This window comes from Camelus dromedarius, chromosome 17 (genome assembly GCF_036321535.1).
Source record: "Camelus dromedarius isolate mCamDro1 chromosome 17, mCamDro1.pat, whole genome shotgun sequence".
Lineage (NCBI taxonomy): Eukaryota > Metazoa > Chordata > Mammalia > Artiodactyla > Camelidae > Camelus > Camelus dromedarius.
This window is the reverse complement of record NC_087452.1, coordinates 1,244,441-1,257,162: the sequence shown is the minus strand read 5'-3', so window position 1 is coordinate 1,257,162 and position 12,722 is coordinate 1,244,441. Positions and strand designations below refer to the sequence as shown.

At 54.1% G+C, this 12,722-nt stretch overlaps 1 protein-coding gene across 3 annotated transcripts in view; it reads left to right on the top strand.

Moving 5' to 3' along the window:
* Positions 1–9,905, top strand: part of RUVBL1 (RuvB like AAA ATPase 1) — a 39,705-nt gene extending 29,800 nt beyond the window's left edge. For all 3 annotated transcript variants that reach the window (XM_064496162.1, XM_031471060.2, XM_031471059.2), the window contains 3 exons: positions 4,731–4,833; positions 8,613–8,704; positions 9,518–9,905. In XM_064496162.1, the coding sequence (XP_064352232.1) occupies positions 4,731–4,833; positions 8,613–8,704; positions 9,518–9,677 (355 nt within the window). In that variant the 3' untranslated portion in view covers positions 9,678–9,905. The remainder of the gene's footprint in view (positions 1–4,730; positions 4,834–8,612; positions 8,705–9,517) is intronic.
* Positions 9,906–12,722: the final 2,817 nt, after the last annotated feature.

Here is a 12,722-nt window from a genome sequence, read left to right as displayed (position 1 = left end):
CACCTGGCTACTAGCCCTGCCGACTGGCTCTCCTGTGCTGCTTGTGGGCTGTGACGTGACAAGTGGCTGTGAAAGGGCAGGGGGTCCCCCTAGGGACACCGGAGGAGGTGGAGCCGCCCTGGCTTCTCCCTCTGCCGCCTAGAGAAGTCCTTCCCTTTCTCCTGGATCCTCAGCTACTAAAGCGGAGCTGGCCCTGACCCAGCTCTGAACACCAGGGAGGTGTCGTCTGTGGAGAGCGGGCCCTCGGGATTGAGGCGTCTTTCTTTGCAGGGGGTTTCTGTCCACAAGTCTCTTTGTTGCGACCAGAGCGTCAGGACTTGAGGGGCAGTGTGGTCTCAGGCGTGACTCTGTGGGAGAAGACACCCTAAGTAGTGCTTTAAAAAAACCCAGCTTTGTGGAGATACAATTCACATAAAATACAGTTCATCACCTACAGCGTAAAATTCAGAGGTTTTTAGTGTACTCACCAACTTGTGCAATCACACCATAATCTATTTCAGGAGATTTTTGTCGCCCCTTCAGAAGTCCTCTCCCCGTCACTAGTTACCCTGCCTCCCCCTCCCTGCCCCGCCCAGCCTCCCTAGCACCTCTCCACACAGCCCAGCAACAGGAGTCTTACTTTCGGTCCATGCACTTGCTTTTTTGGACGTTTCGCATGAATGGGACCGCACAATCTTTGGTCTCCAGTGCCTGGCTTCTTTCACCGAGCACAGTGTTTCCAGGGTTGTCCGCGTCGTGGCACGCGTCAGTGCTTGTGTGCTTTCTGAGGCTGAGTGGCATTCCAGAGCGCGGACTGTCGCACAGCACTCGGAACTGTCCATCAGGTGCTGGGCAGTGGGTCGGGCTGCTACTTCCTGGCTGTCGTGAGTAATGATGCTGTGAACACTTGTGTGTGAAGTTTTATGGAGATGTAAGTTTTCTCTAAGAATGGAGTTGCATCTGACTTTTGCAGGAACTGTCGGGCTGTCTTGCACGGCAGTTGCTCGTTGCTGTCTTTCTTATTGTAAGCATCCGGTGGGTGTGCCGTGGTGTTTCGTTGTAGTTTTGACTCGCATCTCCCTGTTGGCTAATGATGCTGGGCTTTTTATTTCACGTGCTCTTTGGCCACTTGTGTATCTCCTTGGGAGAACCGTGTTATGATCTTGGTCTGTTTTTCACTCAGGTTGTTTGTCTTTTTGCTGAGTTATAAAAAGACGTACTTTGGATATGAGACCATTACCAGATAATGTGACTTGCAAATATTTTCTCCCATTCTATAGATTGTCTTTTCAGTTTCTTGACAATGTCTTTTGACACACAAGTTTTAAATTTTGAAATAGTCCAAAATTTGTTTTTTTTCTCGTTACTTGTGTTTTTGGTCTCATATCTAAGAAACCATTACCTCATCTAAGGTCACAAAGATTCACACATATGATTGCTTCTAAGAGTTTTATGGTTTCAGCACTTAATTAAGTGCATGATCATTTGGAGTTGATTTTTGTGTGTGGTGTAAGGAAGAGGTCTGTCCTGCTTCATTCTTTTGCATGTCCCTGGCCCATTTGTTGAAAATACTGTTCTTTCTTCATTGAATTGTCTTGGCACCTTCATCCGAAAATCAAATGGCTTTCTTCTTAGCGCTCTTCTGTGTCCACCAAGCCAGGGTTCCCTGGACTTACGGGAGCTACCCTTTCTCTCACCCAGAGGGAAGTTCTTTACTGACTTCCTGTCAGTGGAAGAACTTTGTATCATCTGTCCCTGCAGTTAAAGGGTTACGTAAAGAAGCGGTCAGACACTGATTCTCAGCCGGGACGTTTTACTTGTCACATGTGTGGGGCGCTGCTGGCGTCTAGTGTGTAGAGGCCAGGGATGCTGCAGAGCATCCTGTGACACACAGGACAGGACAGTCCGCTACAAAAAACAGCTTGCTCCAAAACATCAGCATGTCACAGTGGAGGAACTCTGAGTCACAGTAAGAGGAAAGTATTCACAAGAGAGCCAACCACGGTGCACGTGTGTAGATACGTCTACAGGATAAATTTCTAGGAGCACAGCTACGGTGCCTGCAGATACACCATATTGGAGTCCAAGGAGAATTGGGCTTGTGGCCTCACAACCCAGAACTACCTCTGGAAGAGGCACACCGATGACAGTTCCAGTAATTGTCAGATGGCATAATGGTGCAGTCAGTACAAGGCTGAGGCCAAAGGCAGAAATGGACTTCCAGGTACAAGAGTTAATCGCACTGTTAGCCAACGTGTAATTACTACTAGCAGTTTTAAGTTTAATGTGGCTGTTATGGCCGCCTTGTCAAACAGTGACTGCTCTGCGCTGAGGACGCCCCCTGGTGTCACTGCCCCTCACAGGAACACGGGTAAACGGCAGCGCCTGTCCCCTGGCCCGCTTAGCAATGTCACTGGTCCTTTTGTGCCTAACCGAATGGAGTTCCGGAAGCCATTTTTCACTAATATGTTGTCTGAAAGAAAACTTCGTACCTGAGATTCACAGCTTGGACAAATTTAATTCCTGAAAAAAGCTTAGCAGTCTTTAGGCAGGCTTTTTTCATCTTAATTTCTAGTTTTATGGACTGAAAACTGTAAGAACATTTTTAATTCATTCTTATATATTCTGTTCTTTTGAAGTTTTTTCTCTAATCTTTTTTCTTTAGACTTTTAATATTTGTTATTATGTCTGAATTGAAGGTGATTTACCATGAGTGATACAAAACTGGGGATATTTTAAGATACAAACTGAGATCTTTCAAAGATTTCCCAAGAATTCCTGAGAGAATTCCCAAATAGGACTTAAAAAAAAAAAAAAAGAAAGAAATCCATAGCCTAACTAGGAATTAAGTAACTAAAAAGTGAATGTGGTCTTTAAAGATTGCATTTGTGATGTGAAGGTTGCAGGTGTACCAGGGCTGAGACTGAATCACGACAGAATCCCACCTTTATAATTCTTCCTTTTTATTATTTTTAGAAATATTTGTTGGTGGAAAAGATTTGTTTTTTCTGAAGTTATCTTAATATTTGTATTTATCTATGTCACTGTTTATTTGGAAAGGTCTTAATTATTTTTTAATATTAAATAGTTAATAATGTAGCATTTTATTCTTTTCTTTTAACTCTAGTTTTATTGTTTTTTTGGGGAGGTTTGGTTTATTGTTGTTTGTGGGGGGAGGTAATTAGGTTTATTTACTTATTTTTCTTTTTGTTTTTTTAATGGAGATACTGGGGATTGAACCCAGGACCTCATGCATGCTAAGCAGGCACTCTATAAATTGAGCTATACCCTTCCCCCATTTTCTTCTTTTTAGAATTGTGTTTAAGTATACAATTCAGGGGCATTAATTAGTTATATTCACAGTGTTGTACAGTCATCAGCACCACCCATCTCCAGAACTTTTCCATCACCCTAAACAAAACCTCTGTTCCCATTTTCCCTTCCCCCAGCTCTGGTAACCTCTGATCTCTTCTGCCTTTGTGAATTTGCCTTTTCTGCATGTTTCCTATGCGTGAATCATACAGTGACTGGCTTCTTTCACTCAGCGTGTTTTCAAGGTGCATCCTATTACAGCATGTGTCAGGACATTTTATTCCTGAAGTAATAAATACACATTTATATTTCAACTGACTGGATAGAATTTCGACAGGTTTTTTTTTAACTGAAGTTATGTTTCTGGAATGTTTGCTTATATTTAAAACCAAGTATTCTGATATTAATGGTTAAATCCAAATGACCTGCCCTTGTTCTTTGCTGACCACAGAGTGCAGTGTGGTCAGGTTGGGGAGGCCAGAATCGGTGCTGCCAGGGGTCTGCTGCTGTGGCTCCCAAAGGCAGAGCAAGAGCCCCCGTGCCCGCCCCCTGGGCTTCAGGACATGGCTGAAACCCCGCCCGGGTGCCACCGGTCTGCCCGGCACACGTTCTATCAGGCGGCTGGCGCTGCACCGCCTGGCCGGTTGGCAGGGCTCTTCTCCCAGGCTGCTCTTCCTCTGACTTGGCTAAGGATTCAGGAGAAAAACAGGCAAAGGACATGAGGGGACAGTTCCCAAAAGGAAAAAATAACTAATGAATATAAGGGAAAACATTCAAATGGTTCATTAGTAATCAAGGAAATGCAAGATCAGAGAATGTGTTACCTTCTTTCTCTAAACCATTAACACAGCAAACTCTAAGAATTAGAATACCCCGTGCCGGCTGCAGCGCGGTGGGGGCAGACCCCTGGTGTAGCCGCGTAAAGTGGGACATCGATCCGTTCATTCGTTCGTCCGAGGAGATGTTCAAGGCTGTGTCAAGCCCTGCAGGCGTTGCTGAGAAAACGTTCATGGCTTGTGCATAAAACTGTTCATCAAAGCATCGTTAGCAGCAATTGGAAACTACCTAAATGCCTAACAGCTTGCGTTAAGTAAAGGACTTGATGGGTTTTTAAGACTGAAGCAATATGGACAAAGGCAAAAAACACCTACGTGCTTAGTGTAATTTATGTAAATTTGAAAAACACCATTATTAATATTTTAATATGATTTTAGGTGGCTTTTCTTTCCCTCCTCCCCAAATCTCCTGTGGTGTTGATACTTGCCAAAATACTGAAGTTGTTTTCGATGCCACCTGAGTTAGTCTGTGCCCTGTGGCGCTGCTTCTGACTCTCAGGACGAGAACTGGCTGGCTTGTCACTTTGAGTGCCTCGGCCGCGTTTCCGGTGTCCGGTTTCCCGTCTCAGGGGCCCGAGTGACGCAGTCCTTCCGGCCTTGCAGGGGCACGGAGGACATCACGTCTCCCCACGGCATCCCCCTCGACCTTCTGGACCGAGTGATGATCATCCGGACCATGCTGTACACTCCGCAGGAGATGAAGCAGGTGAGCGCCCCCGCTGCTTGCTCCCTGCGCCCCCAGTGCCGCGCAAGGAGGCACCTGCAGGCTGGCCTGGGCTCCTGCACCACCCCAGCACCCAGATGCTGCCATGGCAGGCCTCAGCGCTCCGGAGCCTCGGCCCCCACCTGAACGATGCCTTAGTGTCACAAAACCTCAGCTGCCTGTGGTCCTGTTTCTCTTTTACTCTGTCCCTTTTGATAAACTTAAGAAAGGGACAGTGAGAGAATCGACTTGATGACAGCCATTAGGGAGGCCACCAGCTCTAGGAAGTAGGCAGTAATATATCACCTAGTGACAGCCTCCAGCCCAGGCCCCAGCCGCGCCCTTTCTGCCTAGTGGGTGAAGCCAGGCGCTCAGGACCCACGGCAGGCCGGCTCGGGCAGGTTCAGAACCTGGAGTCTCAGCTGAGCCCATCCGCCGTAGCAGCGCTGCCAGCCGCAGGTCTCCCCGGGGCTTTGGGGGCTCCGCCTGGGGCTGCTGCCGAGGCCATAGAGGTGGTAGTGGGGCGGGGCTGCAAGCTTCGGGGCAATGGAACGGAGGCCATAAAACTAACCTGACAGTCAGAGGCACGAAGGAGGCGCACGCAGAAGCATCTGGCTCAGGCCTGACACCGTGTGTGCTCATCCACATGAGCTTGGGAGCGGGAGATGACAGGGGAGTGTGAGACTGGCCTTGGCCCAAGGGGCACAGCCCCAGCTCCCCTGTGGAATTGCCTCTTGCTTGACCTGGTGCTGGAACACTGCCCTGCTAGCAGTGCCTCGGCACCGTAGCATCCCCAGCCCTTTCTGGTGCTTCCGGGCAGTCGTTTTCCTCTTTGATGGCTGAGTCCCTGAGTGGCGGCAAGTCCAGGACAAAAAGCCAGGCTGTGCCCTGCAGAGCCCAGCCATCTGCTCTGCCCACCCCTGCCCCAGACGGTGTACATCTCTCACCGTGTGATCAGCGTGTGGCCAAGGCAGCGGACGTGGAGTGGACGTGCACTGACGTGTTGGCGGGCTCTGCCAGACCCTCTCCTTGCGAGAGCACAGGCACTCTCTGTGGGACCTCATCCGGAGCTGTTTGATCCCCAGCCACCGTGAGGTGGGGATAACTGTCGTCACTGTTGCTCTTAAAGAGGACACTGAGATTTAGGCTGATTGATTTGCCCACGTTCTTAAAGCTTGCCAGTGGCAGGAATGATGACTGGAATCCAGGTGTCTGATTCTGAAGCCTGTGTTCTTAGTCGCTTTGCCACCAGCCTCCTACCTGCCAGAAATACCTCAGCTAGGGGCGGATCCCCAGTGGCAGTGGGTCAGTGAGCCTCTCCTTTTGGAGCTCTCGTGGGTACTCCCCAGCAGCCCCGCTGCTTGCCCGTGGCCCGTCTGGCTGGCGCTGCTGGCATTTCTCATTGACCAGCACCCAGGAGCAACGTGGTAACTCGTGGAGCCAGAGGTTCCTGTCCATAACCAGTGCGGAGCCCCGAAGCACTGACGGTGTGCGGCGGCAGCCGGTGCCTTACTTAGGGGACGGGGCAGTGGCTGGGCCTTGTCTCCAGATAGTGGGCCCTGGCTGGTGGATGAGTGCTCGGCTGGAGTCAGGGCATTCATCGACTTGGGGCGGGAGCAAGAGCAGAGGAGAACCGGTCCTTCCCGCACCCCAAGCCCCGCCGAGCGTCCTTGCTGAGTGAGCGGAGCAGGTGGGCGCCCTCCTCTGCCGTGAGGACTGACAAGAGGTGTGGCGAGGACTCGGGGAGGGATGGGGCCGCCATCCCTCCCCCGGCGGCCGCTGCTCCTGCTGTTCAGACAGCTCGGGGGTCCTTGCAGCAGCTCTCAGTAAGCTGCAGAGCTGGGGCCCCGCGCGGAGCCAGTGCCCCTCTGCTGCCTCTGTCCGACCAGAATGCGCGGGCAGCCCCCTGACGTGGCTGTGCCCCCGGGCCCGGAGGCTCGGCCAGGAGGGCGTCTTCTCAGGCCTTCTCTCGGGTTAGCAGAGGGCAGACCAAGTGCCAGGACGCACGCACATGGCTTTGTTCGTGCAGTGCAGGGGACGACCTCGGCATTTCTCCTGGAGCCCGGGCTAGGTTTTTGAAAAACAAGGCAAATGTAACTTGTGTGCTGTGCCATCAGCACAGGCACACTCGTAAACTATCCCAGCAGGTTATTAAATGATTAAAGATCTAATTTATGAGACTGTCCGTGTCCGAGCAGTCTGAAACAGGAGCTCTTGGGATTGCTCTGGCCTGCTGTGGGGAGAGCGAGAGCAGCGTGCCCCACGCCTGAGGCCGAGCCTCCCGCTCCCCGCGGCTCCCTGAGGGAGGCCCGGGGCGAAGGTCTCCCCTGAGCCAGGCTCCAGCGCCGTGTGTTTGCGTCCCCCAGGGGCCGTTTCTCTTGGCTGTCAGCGAGAAGCCCTTTGTATCAGGGACACAGAGCTGCTAGCTCTGGCTGTCGTGGCTGGAGCCTCGGCCCCACTGCTCTCCTCGCCGTCCATCCAGAAACTTCTCTGCTCAGCTCCACTTCTCTGTGGACCCCAGACAGTGGGCCCCTCACACACCAGCTGAGGTTCTTTGGACAGAGATAACACCTGGCATCCCCTGGCTGACCAGATAAGTGTGATGTGGCCAGTGTGCCGTTTGTGAAATATTTAAACAAGTTGACAACATTTTGCAATCGGGACATTTCATTAAAAACCAGAGTTCTGAGTCTCTCCTGACAAAATGAAAGACCTCCCTGCCAGCACCTGGCCCTCGGCCCCGGCGGCGCTGGCTGCCTGCAGCGGAGGGCCGCCTCCCCTGGCGCACACTGGCCCTGCACCTCGGCCCTGGCCTGCTCGCATCTGCAGGACTTGGTTCCTGCGGGCGGGCCCTTCTCGTTCACAGCAGCCGCCACGCTGAGCCCTTTAACCAGGGTCCCCAGACGCCAGCCTCCCTGCCTCTGCGGCTCCTGCCCTCGGGGTCTCCACCTGAGAGCTGGACGCCTGCTGGAAGTGTCCATCTCCTAACCCCCGGTCCCTCTTCCCTGGTGAGGCTGTGGCGAGGGGCTCAGTCTTTCCCACTCTGGTGTCTCTATCCCGGGTGTGTTTTTATAGCTTTAATTTAAACAAGGCTTCTTGATATCTTGTTTACAAAGCTGCCAAAGTGAAAAATTCCTGTATTATGTGCGGCTTGAAGTCCTCGAGTTATCTCAGCTCCACAACACACAGCGTCACTGTCCCGCGGCCCCTTATCACTCAGCACCGCTGCGCCTGCGGGGTCCCGGTGCCACTCGTGTCGGTGTCCCCGCGCCAGCCTGCTTCCCTCCAGCTTCACCAAGGTCTTCAAGCCGCAGCAAGCATCGGCCTCTTCCTGGCAGATTAGATACCTCCAGTGATGTTATGAGGGCTGATAAATCTTTGAAAGTAACTTTTTTGATTTATTTAATCATCGTATTTATCAAGCAAATAAAAAATGTCTTATTGCCTGAGTGCTTATAGGTGGTGGTGCCCACACTGGAGAGGAAGGTTAGCACCCCTGAGGGAGCCCAGACAGGTTTTGGGGGGAATTGCACAGGCAGGGCTAGGGGGCAGGAGCTGTGCCGCCCTGGAGCATGCCTCAGTGGGGACCAGCTGCCTTCTAAAGCTGCATGAAGCCATTCCTGTCGAAGGCAAGTGACACCACCCTGGAGGTGTGCGAGGCTGGCAGTTCCCGTCGGGGTCGGCTCTGCCCCGCCAGCCCAGGTTTGGGCCTCTGTGCTTTTAGGAGGCAGGACAGGGACACCTGAGGTCAGTCGCTTGATCATTTTTTTCTCCTTCAAAAGATCATTAAAATCCGAGCCCAGACAGAGGGGATCAACATCAGCGAGGAGGCGCTGAGCCACCTGGGGGAGATCGGGACCAAGACGACTCTGAGGTGAGCTGGCTACGCGCGGACTCGCTTCTGGCACCGTCCCAGGGCACTGGGCCTTGTCCGCTCATACTGGGTGCTGGGTCTTGTCTCGGGGCAAATGCAGAATGTCTGCAGGTGGTGTCGAGAAAGCTGAGCAACAGGCTGCGTCCCCTTGTCCGGTAGCAGATGCCCCCTCTGGTGGACAGAACCAGAGGTCGGGTGCAGGGCAGGCCGCCCACGGCCAGGCCAGGGTCAGAGAGGAGCAGGGACAGAGACGGCACTTCCCTGACTGCTCACCAGCGGCCCTTCTCGGCGTCCTGACTCCGCAGGACATCACGACTTCACAGAGCTCAGCCCGACCCTGTTTTCCTTCGAGGCAGCTCCTCACTGCTGAGATCTAAAGCAGAATTGGTGGCTGTTTGGTTGGCGGAAGGTGCCTTCAGAAACTCCTGGGCTTCCGTGCCTTTGGATGGGGCGTGTGCTTTCCAGGGGGCTGTGTGTTCATTTCTCTGCCAGGTCCTGTGTCCTGATCTGGACCCTGGCGTCACTGTCCGCCACGGTAGACATCCAGGTTTGCGCTCCCTTTACAGTAGTAGTGGAGTGCCTCCTGCCAGAGGACTTCCAGAGGGTGACAGATTGGGGGGTGGCGCTCACACCATGTTGGTGACTTCTGGCCCCTCTCTGATGGGGTCACGACTGCCGATCTCTGAGCAGTGACAACTGTCCTTGTCTGCTGTGTCTGCAGCGGGGGACACACAGCCCCGCTGTCAGTGCTCCTGCTGGTTCGGGGAGGGCACTCATCTGCGGCCCCTCCTCATGCCTGCCCGTCCGCTCCAGGTATTCGGTGCAGCTGCTGACCCCGGCCAACCTGCTGGCCAGGATCAGTGGGAAGGACGGCATTGAGAAGGAGCACGTGGAGGAGATCAGCGAGCTCTTCTACGATGCCAAGTCCTCAGCCAAAGTCCTGGCCGACCAGCAGGACAAGTACATGAAGTGACGGTGAGGCCCTCCTCGAGGAGACTCTGGGGGCCCAGCCCCCGTCCGGCCTGCGGCAGCCGTCTCACCCCCGGGCTGGGCTCTGGCCCTACTCAGACGGGTAGCAGTGTTGTCAGGTCAGCGTGGAAAGGCTTCTGTTTAAATTATTAGCATTCTTCTCGTGGCGGCTTTGAAGGAACCTGTCTCACCTGGTGTGTTTCTAATAAATCCCGTTAGGTTATTTTGATGACACCTGTCTCTTCTTTTAATTAAAAAATAAATAAATAAACTTTGTGTTTCAGAACAGCCGGAGTTGTACAGAATCGTGGGGAAGATGGTGCAGGGGTCCCTCGCTGTTCGCCTCTCACAGCCGTGGCGCGTCTCCCACGTGACGACCCCGCACTGCGTCCTTGTGCTTTGTGCACACTTCCTCAGTGTCCTTCGTGACTCGCTCTCCTCTCTCTGTCCCCGGATCCATTTGGGGCCCACTTCTCGCTTTCAGTCGTCACTTCTGTGGTTTCCTTGCTGTGGCGGTTGCTCAGACGTTCCTTGTCTCTGACGACCCTGACGGTTTTGAGGAGTGCTGGCCAGGTGCTCTGCCGAATGTCCCTCAGTGGGGCTTGTCTGATGTTCTCTCGTCATTAAACTGGGGCCGGGGTCACTGGGGGAAAGAGCACAGAGGTGAAGGGCCGTTTCCGTCACGTCCTGTCCTGGGGGGACTCCGCCACCGGGCGCGTCGCGGTGCTGTTGACCTTGGTCCCCCGGCTGAGGTCGTGCTGTCAGGTTCTCTGTCCCCTTTTCCTCACTGTCCTCTTTGGGAGGTGTCAGCACAGCCCTCACTGGGGGACGGAGCATCTGCCCCACCTCCTTGAGGGCTGATTGTCTGCACAGACTGGGATTCTGGCCCGGAGAGTGTTCTTTGATGCTGACTGTATTCATTCAGTCGTTTACGTCAGGGTGCACTCATGGGTTATAAACCAACACGACGTTATTTTGTTGCTCAAGTTGTGCCAACTTTGACCATGGGGAGCCCTTTCCGTTGTCTCCGTCCCCCTGCCGTGCCCCCAGAGCACTGGAACGGCCCCTCTCCATCCGTCCCCGAGGAGTGGGGGAAGCGGAGCGCCCGGCGGACACCGCGCTGCACATTCTCACCCGGGAGGATGAGCGCAGCGCTCTGCAGCCCTGTGCCGCTGGCGGCAGGGCCCAGGTGCGGAAGCAGTGCGTCTCGGGCAGGGCTCCCTGCTGTTACGTGCGGGGGGTGGGGGGGTGCTAGCCGGGTGGGCAGCTCGGTCCGGCTGCTGCCTTCATCCCAGTCGGCCGTGAGGTCCTTTGGGGCAAGCACAGCTCTTTTCCCGTTAGTGACCATCATCTGAGCGTGTGCAGGAGACCAGGCAGGAGGGCTGAGAGTGGGGGTCCATCTGCCCCTGTGGAGGCCCCAGCGAGTCCCTGCTGCCAGAATGGGTCTTTTTCTGTGGTCCTGGCCCCTGAGGGAGAGCCCAGCAGGGTCTTGGGGGGTGTGTGTGAGGGAACCAGGCACAGGGAGGGATAAGGGACACTTCCCGAGGCTAGGCTGAGTGCGGTGGCCTGCCCTGGCCACCCATCTCCTCTGAGGCTGAGGCTGTGCCTGTGTCTCTGGCCTTCCGACTTAAGCCACATTGGAACAAAAGGAGAGTGACTCAGCGAGCACTTGTGTGCTCGGGCCTGTGTGATGCTGTACGTTTCCATCCACGTTCTCCCAGTAGTCCGATGGGATCGGTGCTGGTCGAGTCACTTGCCCAGCTAGTAAGGGTGAATCAGGTGGTTGGAGTCTGTGCTCCTAACCCTGTGGGTGGCCTGCCTTCCTCAGGGTGCTGGGTTTTTGGAGGGGCCTTCAAGACCTGACCTCTGCCGGGCAGGTGAGGCCAGCAGGGTTGGTGTGAGGAGAGTCATACCTTCTCCTCTAGCGAAGGTTGGGCAGGGTTCTTCCCGGCAGCACAGGGGCCCAGACGTGCAGAGCAGTCCTGGTGAGGATGGGCATGTGGTCACAGCCCCCGTTCCTGCTCCTCAGGTGTACTGGCCTGGGTGGTACCCAGAGAGACGGCCCTCCGTGCTCGTCTGCGCTCTGAGGTGGGGGAGGTGGTTCTGGACAGGTAGGAAGGGTGGGTTATTTTAATTTCCCTCCTGTTTTTTTCCAGCAAAGCCTGTGATTATTACATTAATCTTTCAGGCGAAGTTTTTACGACCGATCCCTCGCCGACTATGAGAAGTTTCTCCATCCATTACCAAGAGGGAAACAGACCCTGGTGGGGAGGAAAATATTTGTTACATCTTATCAGGCTGACACACAATCTAACAACAATTACAGCAGCCCCATTTTTCGCACTATTTCAGCTGCGGCGTGAAGAATTGTTGCAATATTAACGTGAGGCAGGGTGGGGGTGGCTGTAGGAATGGCTGATACTCCAAGCTCTGGCCCGGGTTTCTAGGGTGCCTCCCAGCAGGCCAGTTGGGTGGAGGAGTGTGTGAATCCCGGCTCCCTGCTCCTGCACTGCCGGCTGGAATGCATGTGAGGGCTGGGAGGGCTTTTGGAAGATGGGTCCCTCCCCCTCGCTGGGAAGCCACCTTGTCCCCCTCCTCCACTTCTCAGCCCAGATGCCCTCTCACCTCCACACCTCTTAGATGACACCCCCTGGATTAGGTCTTAGGACATTTTGTTTTTTAGGACTAAACAGGTGGTGGTGACTGCTTGGTTAGTGAAACTTTGTCAGCCATTTTTCTAATAAAATGGAACTCCCAGTGGTGGGGGTTGTAGTTCCTGTTGGCCTCTGTCTCAGACTCCAGGGCCAGCAGGCTTCTGCCAGGAAAGCCACAGACACTGGTCACCCAGTACTCTTTGGGCCCCACAAGGGTCTGTCCTGGGCCGGCCTCTGGACGAGCATCTGGACCAACCTGAGCAGCCCTTGGTCTGGAGGGGTCCCGGTCAGAGGCGGCAGGGAGGAGAGAGGGGGCATGAAGGTCCCGGGGGCATGGTGGGCAGGGGCGTGGTTTAGATTGGGTTTGGCCCTGGATCCTCTGGTCCTTGAGCTTT